Source organism: Saccopteryx bilineata, chromosome 2 (assembly GCF_036850765.1).
Source record: "Saccopteryx bilineata isolate mSacBil1 chromosome 2, mSacBil1_pri_phased_curated, whole genome shotgun sequence".
NCBI lineage: Eukaryota > Metazoa > Chordata > Mammalia > Chiroptera > Emballonuridae > Saccopteryx > Saccopteryx bilineata.
Genome location: NC_089491.1, coordinates 108,794,052 through 108,817,240, shown reverse-complemented (window position 1 = coordinate 108,817,240; position 23,189 = coordinate 108,794,052). Strand labels below are relative to the sequence as shown.

General features: G+C 47.6%; 1 protein-coding gene across 1 annotated transcript; it reads right to left on the bottom strand.

Moving 5' to 3' along the window:
- Positions 1–19,384: 19,384 nt before the first annotated feature.
- On the bottom strand, positions 19,385–21,892 carry LOC136322291 (uncharacterized). The gene has a single exon (XM_066254378.1). The coding sequence runs from the start codon at positions 21,890–21,892 to the stop codon at positions 19,385–19,387; it is 2,508 nt and encodes an 835-aa protein (XP_066110475.1).
- Positions 21,893–23,189: the final 1,297 nt, after the last annotated feature.

Genomic DNA, 23,189 nt, shown 5'->3' with positions numbered 1-23,189 from the left:
CCTCAGAGTTCCAGGTTCACGCTTTATCCACTGCGCCACCACAGGTCAGGCTGCCTTACACATTTTTAAAATAAATCAATCATACTCTGGATGGTCAGGAGGCACAAAGATGTACATGAATGTTTGTACTACTTAGAGGGATAAGCCCTCCCTAGCTTACCTCATTTGCTTGACTTCATAAGAAAGGGTTTAGAGGAATGAAAAGAAGAGGCTGGCTGGTGAGGTGAAAGGTCAGCCATGTACTTCGTTGGAATGTCCTTGAATTGGAAAACAACATAGTGATCACATATAGTAAAGCAAGTACATTACGATGAGATTAAAAACCTACTAGGATTAACTGGTTTTGTATTTTTCCTACTGTGGTCTAGAAGTATTTGCTTATGAAATTTCAAGAAGGCACATATTTTGAATCTATTTTTTTTTAAGAAGCACTGAATACATCAGTGGTGGCTTAGTAACAAGCCTATGTGTACGGAGGGGCCTGGGAGGGAAGGCAGAGGTCTGGGGGACAGGTGAAGGGTACTCCTGTTTATTTACATTTCATTTCCAGGCTGTTGCTTTCTAATATGCAAAGCTAGCCGAAGGCACTCCCACATATAACATTCATCAATGGCTCCCCATTGCCCTCAAGAGATCTCCCTTCACATGACATACACAGCCTTTCAGGACCCGGCACAGATTATTCATCTAGGACCTAATCAAACTAAACTTGTGGCTATTACTCATTTTAACTATAAAAAATGGTTAACATTAATTGCCAATAAATAAAAAGTCTTTGTATCTATCTACACAGTCTAAGATAATGCTTAGACTATAGTAGATGCTTGTTGACTAATGGATGAATTAATGAATAAAAGAAGAAACAAATGAACAAATTAGATATAATTCTTATAAGATTCTGTCCAGATGTTTTGATCCAAAATTGTGAATGTTCCTGCCTTCAATATTAAAGGTTGCAGATGGCGGGGGTAGAGAAATTATTTTTTCTGTGAATATTGGCACAAAAAGAAAGATCTCTCTCATTCTACATACACACACACATGTATACACATGCATGCATGTTTATATGTACATGTGTGTGTACAAACATGCCACTACATTTTTGTCCTGAGCAATGAGTGAAGTGTTGGTGTTTTTTGTACATGTGTATATATAAATATACATGCATACATATCCATATATCCATATATATTTGATAGCCCAACAAAATTAGGCATTTTAGGTGAAGTATGGTTGCACTCTTCAGTGGGGGTTGTTGAGCCCAACAAAGGGAGGGATTTACTTATGTTCCTTCACTTCTTTATCTTCAAAGCTAATTTTTATCACTCCCTTAACATTCCAAAAGCCCATGAAGCTAATAAGCAAACCATCTGATTGAAAATAAAATTATAACCTGGTTCTCTATTGCCTGGAGCTTTAATTAGACTCCCAACTCACTTCCTCAGTACCCTGTTAGTCTGGAGGAAAACCTAACTAAAGAAATCACAGGTTACTGGGATTACTGCTTCACCCAGGACACAAATCACAGGCCACTGCATATTGGGAAGCACACTGTCACCTAAGAACGTTCCCTGTGGACATCACTAGCTAGAAGTGTTACTGCAGCTTCCATAATACACCCAGAGAGCAGTGTGGCACAGAATGCCTGATTCCTTCATACCAATCTGAATGGTCCCCTCTCGGAACCTAATTTTTTCCATCCAATCCCCCCTCCCAACGCCAGAGGCCCTAGTCAGCAGCACCAATCCTTACTCATTGCTCAGGATGAGAACATGGTAGCCACCCCTGATGCGCCTCTCTCATATTCCACACCCAGTCCGACCACAGCCCTGATAGCTCTGAGGACAGTAAATAGCTCTAAACTGACCACCTATCCCTTCACTGCTACCCCCTAGTGTGAGCGCACTTACAGGTGTCCATCGCCACCGCACGCGCCCCATCTGTCCATTCTCTCCACAGCAGCCAAGTTCACCTTTCTAGTTCCATCAGCCCTCATCCCTTCCCAGCATGAAACTCTCTCCGTGGCCTCTCACTACAACACGAGTAAACTCCAAACTCCCAACGAAGGCCCACAAAGCTTCCAGGGACCCAGCCTCTGCCTCCTCTGCCTCCTCTGCCTCCCCATCTCCCTCGCCAATCTCCAACCTTCGCATTTCTTTCATGGTTAGACTTTTATTATCGGTGTCCTTCCGCTAAAGCGGAAGCTCCTTAGGACAGAGACCCTCCTGCTTTGCTCTCTGCTGTATCCTCGAGGACAGATCTCCCTTGAACAGTTCCTGCCTCACAGTATGCATTAATAAATATGAGTCACACACACACACACACACACACACACACACACACACACACACACACAGGATAATCTTGTCCACATACCAGATGCTGGTGTTCTGCCAGAATTAGCACACCTGGAAAGCACTACAGTTTGAAAAAACAAACAACATTGAAAGGAATATTTCAGACCACTATGCGATGAGATTCATATCTTGGAGTAAAGGAATAACTTGTCAGGAGCAGACACTAGAGGTAAGTTCATCTTTCATTCTCATTGGATTAAGATCTAAAAGTCTGATTTCAACAGCCTGAGATCTTTCAATGAAACCTGATGAGTTATTTCCCCTCGCCTGTCAATTGCTAAACAGAAACTTCTGGTCATTCTCCCTGTCATGTACTCAATCTCTGTCTGATCTTTGGGATGCTGTGTGCTTCCTCTCTGTGCAGTCACAGCTCCACTCTGTGGAAAAACAGGGAAGACAAGCCATCAACACAGGTACGTTACCCTCCAGGACCACCGAGGAAGTCTGGGGAGCTATGCTACAGCATGTAAAAGCATGCACAAAATATCAGAATGATAAAGTGTATTTTATTCTTATTTTAGATTGGATATGGCAATCTCTAGAAATTGAATAGGAATCATGACCTATTGATATTCGATGATTGACTTGCTCTCTTCCCCATCTTCCAACCTTTGATTTCCAGATCGGGCTTGAAACTGCTCCTAACTTTCTCTTCAAGGTGATGCGTCTCTGTCAGTAGACTCTGTGACATGTAGAAAAACACAGGTCCACAACACAAAGTTTATTCTGGTCAGAAGGAGAAATGAGAGAATTAAAAGCAAATGATTTCCTTTATCCGGATGTCCAGAGATGGAGCCATGGAAACTAGCAAACGCAGCACTGCTTGTTGTTAAAATGAAAATGTTATTCACTAACTAGCATCCCTTGACCCTTGTGTAGGAAAAAGGTCTTTTATGAAGCTGCCAGTACTTATAAGCAACATAGAAGCAAGACCAAATCCACATCCAACTGGCTCAGCTTTTAGACCAGATGCAGAAATGAGTTAATGATCTCTCCTAGAAAAAAAATCAGAAATATTTTTAATATTTCTTAGCATTTAAGACATTGCAACTTGAACTGTCCAAGGCATCAAAGCAGTCTGATTTTTAGTGACACAGCAACACTCAAACAGGAGCCACACCCATCCCACCACTTTACTCTCTAAAAATTTAAAACCATTTCAGACCCATTTTCCATATATGATAGATGTCTACAGCATTAATCTCCCCTTCTCTGCCTTCAATGAGTTGAATTCGAGCTTTGCTACACACTGGGCTTTTTTCATTGGGCTAACTCATTAGGAGGCTTCAAGCTTCACTGAAATTAGAAACTGGGCACAGTTTCTCTTTAGTGACTCAAGATACACACTTCATCTCCACTCTCCCCATCCTCCTGTCTCTCCTTAGTTCTTTCCTTATCAGAGGTTGTCCTCTAAGGAAACCACTGCTAGAAGCTTCAAGGATAACCTTTATCAAGGAACTAAGGGAAGAAACAGGAATCAAAGCTTTGAATTACACTGTTTTCATGACCTGTTCCAGGGAACAGGTAGGGAGGCTACGGAGCTCTTTCTGAATTCATGAAATTGGACCACACAGCAGCTGCCCACTTTGCCTATATCGATTTTAGTTAAAAATGTCAAAAATAGACCCTTCCTTCCATTAGTTCATAGCTAACAAATATGCAAATAATTCATTTTCATTCATGAAATAATTACAAGAATACCTGAAGGATAGGATTATACATAAAATGGAAAGTTCCATCAAGGACCATTTCACAGTTGCAAAGTTGCACAGTGACTGAGTTTGGTTCTCAAGGATGAGTAAGAATTTGTCAGCAGTTGAAGTCAAAGGACACTGTAAGCAATGAGCGAGTTAAAGCACTAGAGGAGTAGTGTAGTTTCTAAACACCTCTCTCACCTCCAGAAGACCTAACTTTAGGGATTATGAACTCTATTCACAATTATCGGCACTCAGTCTTAAAAAAAAGATAGGTACTGAGATTATTATTGATGGATATTCCCTATGTGGAATATAATGATGAGAGAGACACTGACCAATTACCAACCAATTTACAATATCATGGGTTTAGATAGAAATGTATGCATGTAACATAAGACAATAAAGACTGACCAGGAGGAAGAGAGAATGTAGCATGAACTGGATATAAAGTTTATCATTCAGTAGCTTCCAAATCAGGAATAATGGTGCATAGATGCATAGATCATTTAAAATCCTATTGAGCCTGACCAGGTGGTGGCGCAGTGGATAGAGCGTTAGACTGGGATGCGGAGGACCCAGGTTCGAGACCCCGAGGTCGCCAGCTTGAGCATGGGTTCATCTGGTTTGAGCAAAGCTCACCAGCTTGGACCCAAGGTCGCTGGCTCAAGCAAGGGGTTACTCGGTCTGCTGAAGGCCCGCGGTCAAGGCACATATGAGAAAGCAATCAATGAACAACTGTGTTGCAACGAAAAACTGATGATTGATGCTTCTCATCTCTCTTCGTTCCTGTCTGTCTGTCCCTATCTATCCCTTTCCCTCTCTCTCTGTCTCTGTAAAAAAAAATAAAAAATAAAATAAAATCCTATCAAGTGGTGAAGTGAATGTTACAAAGCCAGCCTGAGTTGGAGAGACGGGGTAGGTGGAAATGGTTGCTTTCTGCTCCACTGCCTTGTTTTTCCAGTTTGTTGGATAAACCTGACTTCCAAAGATCAAGTTATCTCAGCTAAGGACAGAGACTGAAGAGTTTGCATTTTCCATATCTAGTAACTTATCGTGGAAGAACTCTTGATCGTGGGAGAATTCACCGATGGCACATATCATGCGCGAGTGTTCTCAGTGAACTCAGTGAAGAGGGCAACCACTTCCTTGCTTGCTTTAACCACAAAACCCATTTACTTGAAGAAAGAGATGAAACCTCAACATCCTGCTGATACTTCAAAACCTTGCCTCCGCTGCTAAGGGCTGCATGTCCCTGTCACCTGGCTGCCTTGGACGCATCACCTCCCTGCCTCGTCTCCGTGGTGTGGAACTGCATCTAGAGATCACTCAGAATGAAATTCCGGAAACCCCAGTCTCAAGCACAGCTCTCTGTACAGCTGCCAGACGCCATCTCTGCCGAGGCCAGCCTTCACGTGGCCCACAGTCCACAGGCCACCTGGGGCAAAGAGAGGCTGCTGACGGCGCAGGCTCTGACTCAGCTCTCCCCGTGACTAGGTCAGCCTGCCCTGTCCTCTGTGCCGAGCGTGAGGTCACTAGGAGGCCTCTGATCCCTGTGGCCAGACATCCAGCTGATTGTTTTTAGACAGTTATGAATTGGGTAAATATTTTCTTAAGGCTGAACATTTTGAACAGTTTAAGTGGATGCTCTCCAAAGTTTCAGGTGCTGGGCCAGCAGCACTCTTGCTTTGAAGAAAATGTCTCATCCCTTTTCTTTGTACTTGAATGGGCTTTTTTTTTTCTGGAGTGAGTATGGAAGGCCCATGCTAAGAGGGTCTTGCCCCTTGAGAAAGCATCTCAAGTCCAAACACACGCCTTCAGATTCCCACCTAATGACATGAGCCCTCAAGGTACAAGGAATGCACGGATGGGATATGAAAGCAACCTCAGTAAGCACTGAGAGCCTTATTATACAGATAAAGAAATGAATGAGGTTTCTGGCAGTTTAGAGGCATAGAAGCGTAGACTCAAGAAGACGTCAGTGCCCGTCTCATCTCCTCTCTCATTTTATGATTCGGTGAATTCATTCTCATTTACTCGTTCATTCAGAACTGCAGAGGATTGATCCCAAGCCAGCATTAATTCCCATGATCTTCTAAGTGTGGTCTCAGGACCAACAACAACAGCCTCACCAGGGATCTTCTAAATAGGAAACTCTTGAGTCCCATCACAAACCTACAGCATCAGGAACTTTCTGAGGCAGATCCCAGCAATCTGTATTTTAACAAGCCTTCCAGGTTGTTCTAATGCATGCAAAAGCTTGAAAATCATATTTCTACAGCCGATAAGTGGAATGTATGAGTTAGGGCTATTTATTTTAACTAAATTAAACACAAAAGGGGATCTGTGGGTCCTTGCAACTGAAAAGTCCAGGGAGTGATACTTTCTCCAGAATAATCTGTGAAAACACGTTTTGCTTTTCTCTAATGGCTACAAATTTCCATCTCTGCTAACCACATACAACTCTGTTAGGGTTATCCATACGGTGTCTCAAACCACCTGTCTGTCTAACTTCCCTTTCTACTGCTCAATAGGCAGCTCAGCTAGTCTTTGTGGCCGCCTCTGTGTGCCGTGCCCCTACCATGCCCAGCCCCCATTCTCATTACACCCATCAAGTTCCCCTTGATTAAACACTTTTATTCCCTCAGCCCATCAAAAATACTGCCTAGACTTTAAGATCAAGCTCAAGTTTTACCAATTCTGTGAAAACTCCGTTGTCTCCAACAAACCTCTTACAAACTTTTCTGCGATCCTACAGCATCCAGTGCCTGACTCATACAACACAGCCCTTCATTTCATTTCTGAGTCAGAGACCCTTCAGTTGTAAGACAAACCATCAGCGTCCATTTAAACAAATGGAGAGCTGTAAGGATTCAGAGGCATCTCCTATAACATAGCTGCAGCATGACTAGCTAACCTCAACAGGTGTGAAAGGTCACAAGTCCATTAGAAATAAACACCCATTTTGCATGTTTCAATATGGATGGACATAGCCTGGCCTCACCTTCTAGGCCTCAGTTAATTTTGATCAGGAATATTAGTGAGCTTGGAAGAAGATTATGCACCAGTTTCCTTCTGTGGAAGCATTAAAGGGCAGTGCCCATGGCAGGGAAAGACAGGGGTGGGAGGGGCAGCTGCAGTTTCCAATTCTGCCCTCCCTGGGCGGGTAAGTTCCTTTCAGGACTGAAGTTAGTGAGTCCCTTGTTATGCAGGGTTGAAGTTTCCCCCTCTCCCCCCAACAGATGAAGCAGCAATCAGGTTGACACTTTGATCTCCGTCTGCCTGACTTATTTCTCTGTCCCGCAGTTCGTTCCAACTCAGGAGAGAAAGAAGGGGTATTATCATTAGTCACCCTAAAATTTAAATAATTGGCAGCTCATCTCTCTCTTTGTCTGAGGCTGCATATTTATCATCCATGCTAGAAATCCACTCCAAGTCTTCTCACTCTGAAAACTTCTTTTTAATTTGGGCTCTGCCTCCTCATTAATGTGGGCATTTATGTGGAACTGGCTTTTACCGTTAGTTACAGAGACTGCTAATTTTTCCCCAAGTGTACTCCACACACAACCCCCCTTTCTTTTTTTTTTCTTTTTTTTTTTAGCAAAAGAAGACCCAAATCTTAGTTGGGTAAAGGGAGCCCAGAAGAAAAAATATATTTCCCAAATAGATGTGGTCATGTGATTAAGTTCTATGTCCAGTGGAGTTTAAGTCGCTATGCACAACTTCTAGAAGATATCCGAAAAGGGGAGGAGTTTGCAGTTCTCTTTCACTCTCCTCCTTCCTAGTAGCTGAAATACAGTTCGAATGTCTGGAGCTGCGGCAGCCATTTTGGACCATGACGCAGAAGCAGGGTATGCTAGACGGAGCCGGCTCCTAAAGGCTCAGGGCAGCAGATTGTTAAATGTTCAGGAATTTTGCAAGCTGGTTATTCAACCACTGGTAGCTTGAAATTGGCCCTAGTGGGAATATTTTCACTGTAGGAATCAGGCAAATCCCACCCGACCCCCACCCCCACCACAGACAGTCAGTTTACCAGCACACTACTAGATGGAAGTACATGTTGAAAATGGCAGAGCAGGCCTGACCTGTGGTGGCGCAGTGGATAAAGCATTGACCTGGAAATGCTGAGGTCACCGGTTCGAAACCCGGGGCTTGCCTGGTCAAGGCACATATGGGAGTTGATGCTTCCTGCTCCTCTCCCCCTTCTCTCTCTGTCTCTCTCTCCTCTCCCCCCCCCCCCCCCGTAAAAAGAAAAAAAAGAAAAGAAAATGGCAGAGCAACAGTACATTGGGTCTGTATCCCCAGTGGCCGTAAAACAGCCTGCCATGCAAACCCTGCACTGCCCAAGTTTATAGGAGAGAAAATGAGTTTCCATTTTGTTTTGGCATCCTAATTTTTACTTTACACCTCTCAAAGCCAAACCTAATCCTAACTAACATCCATCTGGGGCACTGGGCCTAACTCAACATCACATGGCCGTTGTTTTGGGGTCATTAGGAGCTAAGAAAGAGAATATATTTTAGCTGAGATCAGGTTTCCATATCCGCAGCACAATCTGTGAGGACAGGGTTGCATATATGGGTCCCATGGTTTAAGCCTGGCCACCTAGACCCAGCCTTTTAGCAGGGACTGTAGGGTTCCCTCTGAAAAGAGAAATACAGGCAGAGCAGGAGCCCCAAGCTAGTTCACCGTATGCCCATTTAATGTATCAGCACACAGATGCCTTTTCACACATCATTCCATGGAGCATCTACTCCCTTTTAGAGTATTTCTCCGAATAATTTGCTGAAAGCATCTTATGATTGCCTATGTGTGTTTTCCCCATAACTAATGGGCATCTATTTTCCCCTCGGCCCTGAGTGCAGCCGTGTGCACCACACATTCAGCCACTGAGAGCTCGGCCACGCTGCCCTGAGTGAAGTGTCTTGTTTATTCCAATGTGGTCTCTCTCCATTTATCTTGTGATCTGTAAACAGTTCTGATCAATGATGCCTGACAAAAGCTGTTCAAATGGTGGTGCTGTACCTGCCAGAGGAACAAGGAAGAGGGCCGCAGGAAACCTGCAAATGTCTGTTTTATTGCAGCTCTAGGCACCTTCTAGGAAACAAAATAAAGTCCCTTAGAAGCAGTAGGAGACTCATAGAAATCCTTTGACTCTATAAAAAGCCTCATAAGCATTACTGCATCTAGAGCAGATTGATCAACAATAAAAGACACAGCTGGACTTCAAGGGGTCTAAAGGGACCAAAAAAAGTTATTGATAATCTACTAAGTAGAATTGCATTTCCAGGGGACTTTCCTATAACAGCCTTTTATAATGCTGATTCAGTGAGAGCACCCAAATTCAAGAACACAATGATATCACTAAGTGCAGTATGCATCCCTTTTTATTTTTTATTTTTCTTTAAGTGAGAGGCTGGGAGGCAGAGACAGACTCCTTCATGTGTCTGAGGGAGCGGACAAACCCCCTACCAGGCAATGTTCTTCCCATCTGCTCTATTGCTTTGCAATCAAGCTATTTTAGTGCCAGCATCAGGGGCCAACTTGCTCAAACCTTTCAATCCATGGCTGTGGTAGGGGAGATGGGGTGGGGGAGAGAGAGAAGGGAAGGGGGAGGAGTGGAGAAGCAGATGGTAGCTTCTCTTGTGTGCCCTGAATTGAACCTGGGACTTCCACATGCCAGTCCAGTGCTCTACTGCTGAGCCAACCAGCCAGGGCCATGGTATACATCTTAAAATATGTATGTGTGTATATGTTTCATTTGTGGGGTAATATCATATCTCTAACCAGATTATAAACTTCTGGAGGACATAGAAAGAAAAGATGAATGAGACAAGCTCCTTGTCCTGGCTGGGTAGCAAAGTGGATGTAGAACCAGTAGCCATGGCCATCGTCACAGCCGCCTGGCCCGTGCAGGTTCGCATTTGATTCGGACAGACGGTAATGAAACAACAGAGCCAAGAACTGGTGGGCCATTATCTTTAATCCTAGCTTGCACCCGGTGGGCAAGAAATACACAAAGGGAAAATACTTCCCTTTCCATTCAAGGCTCCCAAAGCCACTGACTTATCCGAGTTTTCCTAGAATTAAAGGTTTGTACCTCACCAGCTTTATTCACCTCTGTTTTTCATCTCCTTCTCTCTGCACAAACTGGCTTCTCCTTCAGCATTCCGCCATCTTGGCTGCTTCTCCTCTCCTCCACATGGCTTTTCTCTGCTCTCCTACAGCATGGGCTCCTCTGCCCCATTTTATAGTGTAGAAATCAAAACCTTTAATCCAATATACAAACAAGGAAGTCTCTGATACAAAGTCACTTATCTGAGGCATAATGGGATCCCTCATGAGAGTGCACCACCCACATCATGCAACAGTCAAGGATGTAGGGAAAAGTTTAGTCTTAAACCTAAGCCTTAGGCTATAACCACCCTGCCTGCTTACAGCCTGTCCCCCACACCCAATGCAAACTATAAGCAAGCAAACAGATATATCATATTTACAAACTTATTTGACAACAATGGATAAAGCCTCACCCCAGAGCACCGAGATCATAGGTTCGATCCCTGGTCAGGGCACACACAAGAAGCAATCAATAAGTGCACAACTAAGTGGAACAACAAGTTGATGCTTCTCTCTCTCTCTCTCTCTCTCTCTCTCTGTCTTTCCCTTCCCCTGTCTCTCACTTTCACCCTCTTACCTCCTTACCTCTCCCTCTTGCTCACTCCCTCCCTCCTTCCCTACCTCTTTCTCTCTCAAATCAATGGGAAAATTTTTTTTTTAAGGTTAAAAGAAGAGCCTGACCTGTGGTGGTGCAGTGGGTAAAGCGTCAACCTGGAAATGCTGAGGTTCCGGTTCAAAACCCCGGGCTTGCTTGGTCATAGGGCACACACAGGAGTTGATGCTTCCTGCTCCTCCCCCCTTCTCTCTCTCTGTCTCTGTCTCTCTGTCTCTACTCTCTAAAATGAATAAATAAAATCTAAAAAACAAAACAAAAAAATAAAAGAAGACAAGCTTCTGGCCCCTTAGAGAAAACAGCCAGGTGAAGGGAACACTGAGAAGAGCGAGAGCAGTCCTAGGAGAGGAACAAGCAGCGTGCAGGCCCTGGGTGGCCGACTCTCTGATATTGATTCTACTCCGTTAAATAATCTCATCCACCCATGAGAATCCCAATGACCTCACTGGTCATTGGTTTTAAAATAGACATGAGATCAATCTTAGTCACCGAGCCACAGAAAGAAGTGAAAAGTTTTCTCACTCTTAAAAAAGAAACAGAAAAAGAGATGCTCCTTTTCCTCCTCTGGGCGTTGGGGGGTCAACCCTCTACCCAGTGGGCTTACCTTCAGGCACTAGGCACTATGTTAACAGGTGAAAAGAAGGCTGGAAAGAAAAAAAAAGCTAGATATCTGAGTAGAGAGACTTAAGTACTCGGGCATTGTTCCTCACAGCCAAGAGCTAAGCCTCTTAAACCAGTCAGCTGCTTTGCATGATAACTATTTGTGGAGAGCTCATCCTACCCCTCTGGTCTCTACGAGGTTCTGGGACAAGGACTACATCTTAAACAAGGGCTCGGGCACAGTGCCCATGTGTAGCCCAACAAGCAGTGTAAAGAAAAACTCCAAACCCTAGCCATGTGGTGGTTCAGTTGGTTAGAGCATCGTCCCAAAGTGCAAAGGGTTGCAGGTTCAATCCCCGGTTGGGGTCCACACAGGAACAGACCAATATTTCTGTCTCTTTTTTTTTTTCTCTCCCTTTCTTTCTCTCTCTAACGTCAGTTTTAAAAAAAAAATTATTTTTAGTCCAAGAGCAAAAATCCCAGTAAATCTATCTCAAGGAGATTGGGTATTTGATGGTGAGAAAAATAAAATGATTACAAAGGAAAGTTGGGTTGGGGGCCTAGAACTATTCCAGGGTCCCCTACACCAAGTCTTCATTCCTCAGACCGTCCACGCAGCATTGGCTGGCTGCGTGCCAGGGGCCACAGTTCTCTTGTACTAACTTGCCGCTCACCGCAGAATTCCTTCTAACAGCTGTCCCTTCAGGGCTACATTCAGCCCTCCACTAGTCATGTAAACTTATTAACCCCGGCTGTGTACCAAAACCACTAGATGTTTTTTTAGCTACCAAGGCCCAGGCCTCACTTCTAGACTGGACCTAACATGAAGCCAGGGCCGAGGACCATGACATCACTAAATAATAGGAATCCACTGGGTGCCAAATGTCAAGGATTGTTGACCATGACATCACTAAATAATAGGAATCCGCTGGGTGCTAAATGTCAAGGATTGTTGAGGAAGGCCAAGGCTGAGAACGAAGCTCCACATTCCACATCTGGACAAGGTACAGGTGCAGGAGACAGGCACCTTCATGCAGGACTCGGAGAGGGTCCATGTGTCAGCGGGCTCACTCCTCTCAGGAGAGGCAGGATGGAAGGGCTGTCTCACCTCGTGGCGGGGAGCCTTCTGCAGAGTGGGAACTCTCCCTGGCACTGGCCCTCACTGTGTAGGTGAGAATCCGAGCAGGGCCCCCTACACAGGAAGACTGAGACTACAATGTTGTTCCCAGCAGCAGCCCCGTGGAGGATTAGAGAGGAACTCTGGCTGGATGGCAGCCCCTCCCAGGTCCGGCACAGCCCCGAGGGCCATGGGAGCAGAGCTGCAGAACTGGTAGAAGTGCTAGAAGGCAGGTCACATCGGCACTCTTTGGAGTAGCAAGAACACAGGCTGTCACAGGGCTCTGCAAGGAAGGTGCTGGGCAGCAGCCACCGTGCCTCCCGCGGAGCAGTGAGTGCCACAGCATAAGGGGAATGCAGCACTGAGAGAGCGCCACCTGGAGCCCGGCCAGGAGCCCCCCGGAGAGCCCCCTGAAGACCCAGCGTGTGTGCCCCCACAACGGCATCCAGGTTCCTTCCACAGAGAAGTAAGCAAAGGATAGTGTTGGCCAGATAAGCAGCCACAGAAAAAAAGAGTTGAGTATAAGACCCTCATTAGAAGCAGGCAAGTAACAGAAGTCAGTGCTGGCTTCATCCCCTACATCAGAGGGTAAGCATGGAGAGAGGGGGTGGGATGAGAGGGAATACATCAAGACCCCCCATCCCATCTGACGAGGCATTGGCACAGTGGATAGCCTGGGGAGCTAAGGGCCCAGGTTCAAAAACCTGAGGTCGCCTGCTTGAGTGCGGGTTCAGCAGCTTGAGCGTGGGGTCACTGTCTTAAGCAAGGGGTCACTGGCTCAGCTGTAGCCCCCCAGTCAAGGCACATATGAGAAAGGAATCCATGAACAACTAAGATGCCACAATGAAGAATTGATGCTTCTCATCTCTCTCCCTTCTTGTCTGTCTGCCCCCACACACACCCGCTTTAAAAAAAGACCCCCATCCCACCCTCCAGCACCTACAACTGCTCGTTTTTCTGGGGGTGCACAAGAGAAGGAAGAAGACCTTTGAATAGAAAATAGTTTTTAAACTAAAGCAAACACTACCGTGGGCAAAAAAAAAGGGGGGGGGGCATATACTGAACCTGACAAAGGTCCTGACTGGGTAGCTCAGCTGGCTAGAATATCATCCCGATACGCCAAGGTTGCGGGTTCCATCCCTGGTCAGGGCACATACAAGAATCAACCAGTGAATGCATAAATACGTGAAACAACAGATCGATGTTTCTCTCTCTCTCTCTCTCCATTCCTCTCTCTCTAAAATCAATTGATAAATTTAAAAAATATATTTTTTAAAATAAAAAATGCACATGACAAGCCCAGGGGAAGCCTGCATGGTAGGTCTTACAAACTCAGAGACCAAAAATAACAACATAGGATCTGAACATAAAAATTTGGACCTAAAAACGAGTCATGGCAGTCACGTCCTAGGTCAGCAGCTTTCTTGACAAAGCTCAATCTTTTTTTTTTTTTTTTTTTTTTTTACAGAGACAGAGAGTCAGCCAGAGGGACAGACAGGGACAGAGAAAGATGAGAAGCATCAATCATCAGTTTTTTGTTGCAACACCTTAGTTGTTCATTGATTGCTTTCTCATATGTGCCTTGACCGCGGGCCTTCAGCAGACCGAGTAACCCCTTGCTCAAGCCAGCGACCTTGGGTTCAAGCTGGTGAGCTTTGCTCAAACCAGATGAGCCTGCGCTCAAGCTGGCGACCTCGGGGTCTCAAACCTGGGTCCTCCGCATCCCAGTCTAACGCTCTATCCACTGCACCACTGCCTGGTCAGGCAAAGGTCAATCTTTAAGTGAACTTGTCTATTGTCTTTTTGCATCTAAGATAGTGTACCTTTGGAATGAACGTCAGAGTAATCTCCTTTTTCCAGACTTCTCAGGGCACACTCTCCCACTGGAGCAGCTGAATCAATATGAAATCAGTACTGGAGAGAGCGCAGAACCCATCCTTGTTAGCGTGTCCCCTGTGTACCACCTCTAGGAGCTGTATCTGGGCACGCTCCTGCACCCACCCATGTGAAAGAGGGTGTGGCTGTCTCACCTTAATTCAATCCAGAGATCTCCCCGTGTTGCTCTCCCACCTCCCTGACCTGCCACCAGTGGGTTTCATGTAACCCCCTTACGTCTTCTCCTCTGCGTCTGGTTTATAAAAGAAGCTATAAGACTGTCCTTCTCCAGGGCATTTTCTCAATCTATTGAGATTCTGCTTCCCAGAATTTGACAATTCTGGCTCAAATAAACTCTAAGACTTTTTCTTAGGCTGGACGTTCCTTTGGTGACATTACTGAGTCTTAAGACTCTGCAAGTCTTTACAGCATATTTCTACATAGACGTGCTTCAGGTAACAGATAAATGATCCAAAACAGGAGCCTCACATTAACTGAACCAATTAAATAATGTTCCCCATGTGAGATTATTCTAAATGTCACCATGTGAGATTCCCCTAAATGTCACAAGGGTTATATGTGTGTGTGTGGGGGGGGGGGGGTTCAGTGGTCACCCTTATAATCATGTGAGTGAAATGCAAAAATTAAAAAATAACCAAATGAAAAAGTTAATGTGGACAAAGCCAGAGGGACTCGGGTGACAGTCCTGAGTCAAATCCTTGCCATTTCCCCTTGTTTCCTGCAGTGACATAAGACTCCAGAAGCTCCAGGATACAGCAAACCCAGGAACTGATGTCCAATTCAACCCTGAAAGGACTGATACGGCTACAAAATTGCCTTACTTTGTTTGCCAGTTATGTTGAATACAACTAAACAAATGACTCACATTCTGCACATCTGTAGTTTGCTACACAACAACTACCTTTCCCAGAGGCCTCTGTACCCAGGTCAGGGGCAAGGAAGGACTGCCAGATGAGACTCTGGCTCCAGGGCCAGCTCCTTAGCCTGAGGGAACCCTGATCTGAGGCATTTTAAAGGTCCACCCCCCCCCAACCCCCCACCCCCGCTAAAACTTTCTTTCCCTTGGTCTGCAAAGTAGCGCCTGGAATTCTCAGCATTCCTGTCATTCCCTAAGGGCTGAGGCAGCTCTCTAAACATTCTTGCCCACAAACACCTGAGGAATTAGGCCCAGCGTTCTTAGCAGGAAGGCAGGGGGAAGTAAAGTGCAAAGGGCAGCAACACTGTTTGAAAAAATAACAACAAGGCCTCTTGGGAACACAAAAAACGTGGAGGTGCAAGAAAAACTTGCAACACATGGTTCCCCCACTCAGCACCGTCAGTGACTTACCTCAAAAAGGACTGTGGGCCAGGGGAAGCTGGTACAGAGCTTTGTACAAGTGCTCAATGGAGCCTTGTAGCTAGCATCACTCGCCGGAATCCTGGGATGGTGGTGTGTGTGGGGGGGCTTTTCACTGAGGCCCTAACTGGATCTCAGGGACCCTGTCTAGAAAGCCTCATCACTATTGTCTGAGTCTGAGATGAGCTACGTCGGTCAGCAAGAATCCTCTTTCTTTTTCCTCTCTCCCTCTCTCCCTCCATCCTTCTCCATTTCTCCTTCCCACACACAATCTGGGAATTTTATCCAAGTGTTTAGGAGAACTGGGACACCTGCAATTAATTGATTTAAGCCTCAGACTAACCACTAGAGGGCAGCGTCATCACTAATCATGTAAACTGATTTCTGCTGGCTTTGTGTTCAGGCAGGCCCATCTGCACGTTCAGTGGCAGGATGTCTCATAATTTCCCCTTCAGTTCTCATTGTCAATAAACAAACCCAAGGTGGGTACAGCCAGATGCACATCACAGAGCAGCATGAATTGCCCAGGCCAAGTTTCTGGTATAACAATCTTGCTCAGTTTTGTAGCACAGTTCAGAATCCAGAGTTTTTAAACCTGCATTTTTGTCTTTCTGCCTGAATTTTGGAAATTCTCTCATATGCTATCCTCAAAAGCTAAAGGATCTTTTCCAGGAGGTAAATAATCCAGTATAGCCTGTTTGTACAGATTCTGTTTTGTTTTGTTTCCATGTTCAACTTACAAATGTTTGGCTTGCTCAAATGCAGGGTGAACCGACTGGTCAAAAGCTATCAGTAGATGAGTTATGTGTGCAAACACGGGGACCCAAAGCCCCATATTTCTGTCCACTGGAGGACTGGGAGTGTAAACTTGGTCCTCGTTAGTATGCCAAAGAAAGCAAAGTTACTAGAAGCTTTGGGCACATTTTGGCTTAAGTCCTCTTCCTGTGAGTTCAACTAGCGTTCCTAGGCAGAGATCTTGCCCCTTGTCCAGAGGCAGGCTGGTACGCGATTTCTCAAAGATTGGTATTTTAAGAAGCCATGCAAACTCACCTACTGACTCAAGGCCTGGGTGAAATTATACATCAGGGAGTATTAAAGAAATCAGGTCAAGGACAGAACACAGGCATGGATATTGCTGCCCCCACAACTCTGGTGCTGGCCTTCTTCAAACCGCTGACACCTGCTGATAGCAAGCTCATCCTCTGTTTATCAGCAGAGGCAGATAAGGCGAGGGAAACATTTGCAGCCAGAGATTTCTGGAATTTTCCTACAGTGCCACACTATCCTGAGTTCAAGTGGGCCGTATTTGGACAAAGACTGCTACGTTATTTTTCCTATCTTTTGCATTTTCACTGGTATATAACATTAGATATAACATTAGAGCTCTTTACACAAGGTCCGTATTATTTACCTAAGGCTTTCCCACAGGCCTCTCCTCCTTTCCTATCTACTCCCCTCAAGAATCAGGAGTACACACTATGCTTTTATTTTTTTAAAAAATATTTTATTTATAGATTTTTAGAGAGAGGGGCGAGAGATAGGGAGAAGGGGGGGGGGAGAAACAGGAAGCATCAACTGGTAGCAGCTGCTTCCCACATGTGCCTCAACTGGGCAAGCCCAGGGCCTTGAACCAGTGACCTCAGCATTCCAGGTTGAATACTTTACCCACTGTGCCACCACAGGTCAGGCAGGAGGACACACTATCCTTTTAAGGGGAAAGATAAAAGAGCGGAAGAGCTCACTGAAATGAGTCTGTGGTAGCTCAGCAAACCCACCTTCACTGAGGCTACGACGGACGGAAAATGAGTTCCGAGGCCTAACGATTCCGTTTCAACAGGAGGCTCCCAGGGCTGGGCCAACAGTGTGTTTCACAGCAGGTGAAGAGAGAAAAAAGTACAGAAACACAAAGACAGATTATACTCCTGCCGGAGCAGACTCTGACTAGGGGGAGTGTTGACAAAGGGCGGAGATGGACAGGAGCTCAGCAGATGGCGCTCATGACATCCACCCACCTCCCAGCCCCAGGAGGGCGTCACGCCCAGAGGCGTCGCGGCCTCTCCTTGTATGGGCACCTCCTTTACTGGACTCGGTGCCCAGGAAATCGGGAAAGAAGCACCTCTTCCCATCCAGTTCACCTTCACAAAGACAAGCTCTAGGCACAGCGGGGCAGATAAAAACAGAGAGCCAGGAAAGGAGAGAGAGCAGATGAGACAGAGCCCAGCTAGAACTTGGCTAAACAGAGTTGTTTCAGAACATGACAACTTGGCTTCCATCCGTATTATTCCGAATGAATAATCTATGTGGCCCGTCTGTTTCCAGCAAAGGAACTTGTTGTTTTGCTTTTTTTTCTTCCCCACTTTCACTCAGAATGAATGGCTTTCTCATTAGGCAATGTTCACATGCCCTGAGAAAATGTGTTTAGAATAGAAAGACTCCCTGGAATCGCAGATTAAAATGCCAGCCGAGATGAGCCCAGTCTTCCCTGTTCTGAGCAAGCTAAGTGAGAACGCATGCCGGTGTCCGTGCAGGAAACTTCTCAGGTGAGACTATTAAAGCCACGGGGCCATCCACTTAGTGTGGTTATTAAAATCCTGCGGCACGCTGCAGAGCAGTGTGGACTGGCCGCCAGAACACCTTCCCACACTCCAGCCCCTGTTATCTCCTGGATTTACAGAAGCAAAGGTAATAAGAAAGGTGAGGCATTGTTTTTTGGTTTTTGTTTGTTTTTTGCAGATGTTAATTGAGCACCTACTCAATGTACATGGCGCTGGAGTAAAATAATCAACAAGATCTAGCAAAGTCTTTGCCTTCGCCGAGTTTAGTGTCATGAGGGCCAGTTGTAAGACAATTACAACTTCACATCCACTAGGATGGTTATCATAAAAATGAAACTTTCAGAAAGTAGTAAGTGTTGGCAAGATGCGGAGCATTTAGAACCCTCAGACACTATTGGTGAGAATGTAAAATGGTGAGGCTGCTGTGGAAAACAGTTGCCATATGACCCAGCAATTCTGTTCTTACATCCATATCCAAGAGCACTGAAAACACATAATCATTCAGAAACTTGTCCACAAATGTTCATAGAAGCATTACTCGTAGTAGCAAAAACCAACAGCAACTAACAACTCAAATGTCCATCATCTGATGCATGGATAAACAAAATGTGGTATATACATTCAATGGAATATCAGTCAGTCATGAAAAGAAATAGGGTGCTGATACATGCTAAACCGTGGATAAACCTTGAAAACATTATGCTTAAAGAAGTCAAACACAAAAGGACAAAAACTGTGAGTCCACTTATAGTAAACGCCCAGAATAGGGAGATCCATGGAGGTAGTAATTAAATTAGCAGTTGCCAGTGGATGGGGGTATAGGGGCGTGGGCTATTAATGGGCGTGTGGTTTTTGGGGGGCAATGAAAATGTGCTGAAATTATCTAGTGACAATGGCTGCATAGCTTTGTGAGTCTACTGAAAACCACTGGATGATGCACTTTAAAGGGGTGAATTTAATGGCATGTGATGTGTACCTCAATAAAATGAGGTCATTATAAGTCAGTGGAATAAGTGCCAGTTTAGAACAGAGAGCTGTTTGACACATTGGGAGCTGGATGAAGAAGGGGTTCAGAAAGGCCTTCTGAAAGAAGTGACCTTTAAGCAGATCCCATAAAATAAAAGAGTAAGAAGAACAAATGGGGGAGAATGCCCAGTGCTAAAAGCAGGTGCTGAGAGGAGTGGGCACCGGTACACTGGGACACCCACCCGGAGGACTCCTGCTGAGAGGAGTGGACACCGGTACACTGGGGCACCGGAGGAGTCCTGCTGAGAGGAGTGGACACCGGTACACTGGGGCACCGGAGGAGTCCTGCTGAGAGGAGTGGACATCGGTACACTGGGGCACCTGGAGGGGTCCTGCTGAGAGGAGTGGACACCGGTACACTGGGGCACCGGAGGGGTCCTGCTGAGAGGAGTGGACACCGGTACACTGGGGCACCGGAGGGGTCCTGCTGAGAGGAGTGGACACCGGTACACTGGGGCACCGGAGGGGTCCTGCTGAGAGGAGTGGACACCGGTACACTGGGGCACCGGAGGAGTCCTGCTGAGAGGAGTGGACATCGGTACACTGGGGCACCGGAGGGGTCCTGCTGAGAGGAGTGGACATCGGTACACTGGGGCACCTGGAGGGGTCCTGCTGAGAGGAGTGGACATCGGTACACTGGGGCACCGGGAGGAGTCCTGCTGAGAGGAGTGGACACCGGGACACTGGGGCACTGGGAGGGGTCCTGCTGAGAGGAGTGGACACCGGGACACTGGGGCACCGGGAGGGGTCCTGCTGAGAGGAGTGGACATTGGTACACTGGGGCACCGGAGGAGTCCTGCTGAGAGGAGTGGACACCGGGACACTGGGGCACCCACCCGGAGGAGTCCTGCTGAGAGGAGTGGACATCGGTACACTGGGGCACCGGAGGAGTCCTGCTGAGAGGAGTGGACACCGGGACACTGGGGCACCCACCCGGAGGAGTCCTGCAGAGAGGAGTGGACATCGGTACACTGGGGCACCGGAGGAGTCCTGCTGAGAGGAATGGACATCGGTACACTGGGGCACCGGAGGAGTCCTGCTGAGAGGAGTGGACATCGGTACACTGGGGCACCGGAGGAGTCCTGCTGAGAGGAGTGCACACTGGGACACTGGGGCACCCACCTGGAGGAGTCCTGCTGAGAGGAGTGGACATCGGTACACTGGGGCACCGGAGGAGTCCTGCTGAGAGGAGTGGACACCGGGACACTGGGGCACCGGAGGAGTCCTGCTGAGAGGAGAGGACACCGGTACACTGGGGCACCGGAGGGGTCCTGCTGAGAGGAGTGGACACCGGGACACTGGGGCACCCACCTGGAGGAGTCCTGCTGAGAGGAGAGGACACCGGGACACTGGGGCACCGGGAGGGGTCCTGCTGAGAGGAGTGGACACCGGGACACTGGGGCACCGGGAGGGGTCCTGCTGAGAGGAGTGGACACCGGGACACTGGGGCACCGGGAGGGGTCCTGCTGAGAGGAGTGGACACCGGGACACTGGGGCACCGGGAGGGGTCCTGCTGAGAGGAGTGGACACCGGGACACTGGGGCACTGGGAGGGGTCCTGCTGAGAGGAGTGGACACCGGGACACTGGGGCACCCACCCAGAGGAGTCCTGCTGAGAGGAGTGGACATCGGTACACTGGGGCACCGGAGGAGTCCTGCTGAGAGGAGTGGACACCGGTACACTGGGGCACCGGAGGAGTCCTGCTGAGAGGAGTGGACACCGGGACACTGGGGCACCCACCCGGAGGAGTCCTGCTGAGAGGAGTGGACACCGGTACACTGGGGCACCGGAGGAGTCCTGCTGAGAGGAGTGGACATCGGTACACTGGGGCACCTGGAGGGGTCCTGCTGAGAGGAGTGGACATCGGTACACTGGGGCACCGGAGGAGTCCTGCTGAGAGGAGTGGACACCGGTACACTGGGCACCGGAAGAGTCCTGCTGAGAGGAGTGGACATCGGTACACTGGGGCACCGGAGGAGTCCTGCTGAGAGGAGTGGACATCGGTACACTGGGGCACCGGAGGAGTCCTGCTGAGAGGAGTGGACACCGGGACACTGGGGCACCCACCTGGAGGGGTCCTGCTGAGAGGAGTGGACACCGGTACACTGGGGCACCGGAGGAGTCCTGCTGAGAGGAGTGGACATCGGTACACTGGGGCACCGGAGGAGTCCTGCTGAGAGGAGTGGACATCGGTACACTGGGGCACCGGAGGAGTCCTGCTGAGAGGAGTGGACACCGGGACACTGGGGCACCCACCCGGAGGAGTCCTGCTGAGAGGAGTGGACACCGGGACACTGGGGCACCGGAGGAGTCCTGCTGAGAGGAGTGGACATCGGTACACTGGGGCACCGGAGGAGTCCTGCTGAGAGGAGTGGACATCGGTACACTGGGGCACCGGAGGAGTCCTGCTGAGAGGAGTGGACATCGGTACACTGGGGCACCGGAGGAGTCCTGCTGAGAGGAGTGGACACCGGGACACTGGGGCACCCACCCGGAGGAGTCCTGCTGAGAGGAGTGGACACCGGGACACTGGGGCACCGGAGGAGTCCTGCTGAGCTAACGCAGTGTCTGCTGTGGGCATGTCAGAGGCTAATCAGCTAGGCGAAATAATTTGGACTTTATCCCAATAATAACAGGAAACCCTTGAAAGGGTTAACACTCAGGAGCAACAAAACCTGACTTGTTCTTCACAAAGGTTGTTCCAAATGCAGTGTGAAGAACGGACTGGAAGTGGATCAAAAATAGAAGTCTGGAGATTAATTAGGAGTTTACTTCACTCATTCAAGTCAGAACTGCTCAAACAGGGAGGATGGGCCGGCACAGGGAAGTGCCTCCCGGCTCCGTGTGCGCTCTGCCAGCCCTCACAGCGCCCACCCAGCACCACCGGAAACCAGGCACAGCTAGTGAGGAGGTGGTCCCAGTGCTGAGGGGCCAGCACACCGTCCCGCAGGCCCTCCTCCTGCCTTTTGTCTGAACTTTATTATCAGTTCCCTCTAGAATCGGCTTCCCTTTTCAGAGCTCAGGAGTTCAAATTTCTCCTCTGCCATTTCCAAGATATGTGACCTTGCTTGGGTGAGCCATTTAATCTCTGATCTCAGTTTTCTCAGAGATGAAATAAGGCAGAAAGTACGGATCTCAGTTTTTACTGAGGGGCTACATGTGACTATGGATGTTTAAAAAAAAGAAAAAAAAGGCCCTGGCCAGTTGGCTTGGTGCATGGCATGTCACCTGTATGGATGTCCCCCGTTAAGATTCCCAGTCAGGGCACACAAGAGAAGGGCCCATCTTCTTCTCTCCCCTTCCTCTCCCCTCCTTCTTCCTGTCCCACAGCCAGAGGCTTGGCTGGTCCAGGCATCTCCATTCCCGGGACCTGAGGATGACTCGGCTGATTAAAGCACCGGCCCCAGATGGGGTTGCCAGGTGGATCCCAGTCAGGGTGCATGTGGGGGATCTTCCCTCACTATCTTCCCTCCTCTCACTTGGAAAAAAAAAAAAAAGCCTTGTAACAGGCCTGCCCTGTAGTGGGTACTCCATAAATGTGGTTTCTGTACTATTCAAGCCCTCCAAGGTTGTAAGTCTGTAGTTAAAAGTCACAGTCACAATTCTTCAGGGCATGCCAAAGGACAGGTAAGTATGCCTCTGGCCCGGGCTGTCAACATTTCAGCAAGCTGGGGAAGAGCTTCCACTACCAGCCTGGAAACAGGCATTTGCCCAGATGACAAACAAGGCTCCCCAAATACCACTTCGAAGTCAAATGTATTTAAATTAATTCCTAAAGAGAAAGACCCGAGGAGCTGCTCAGACAAGTCATCAAATGAAGCCTATGTACGCTCAAGCGGGAGGGGAAGGCCGAAGTCCCAGGTAAAAACCCTCCTTTC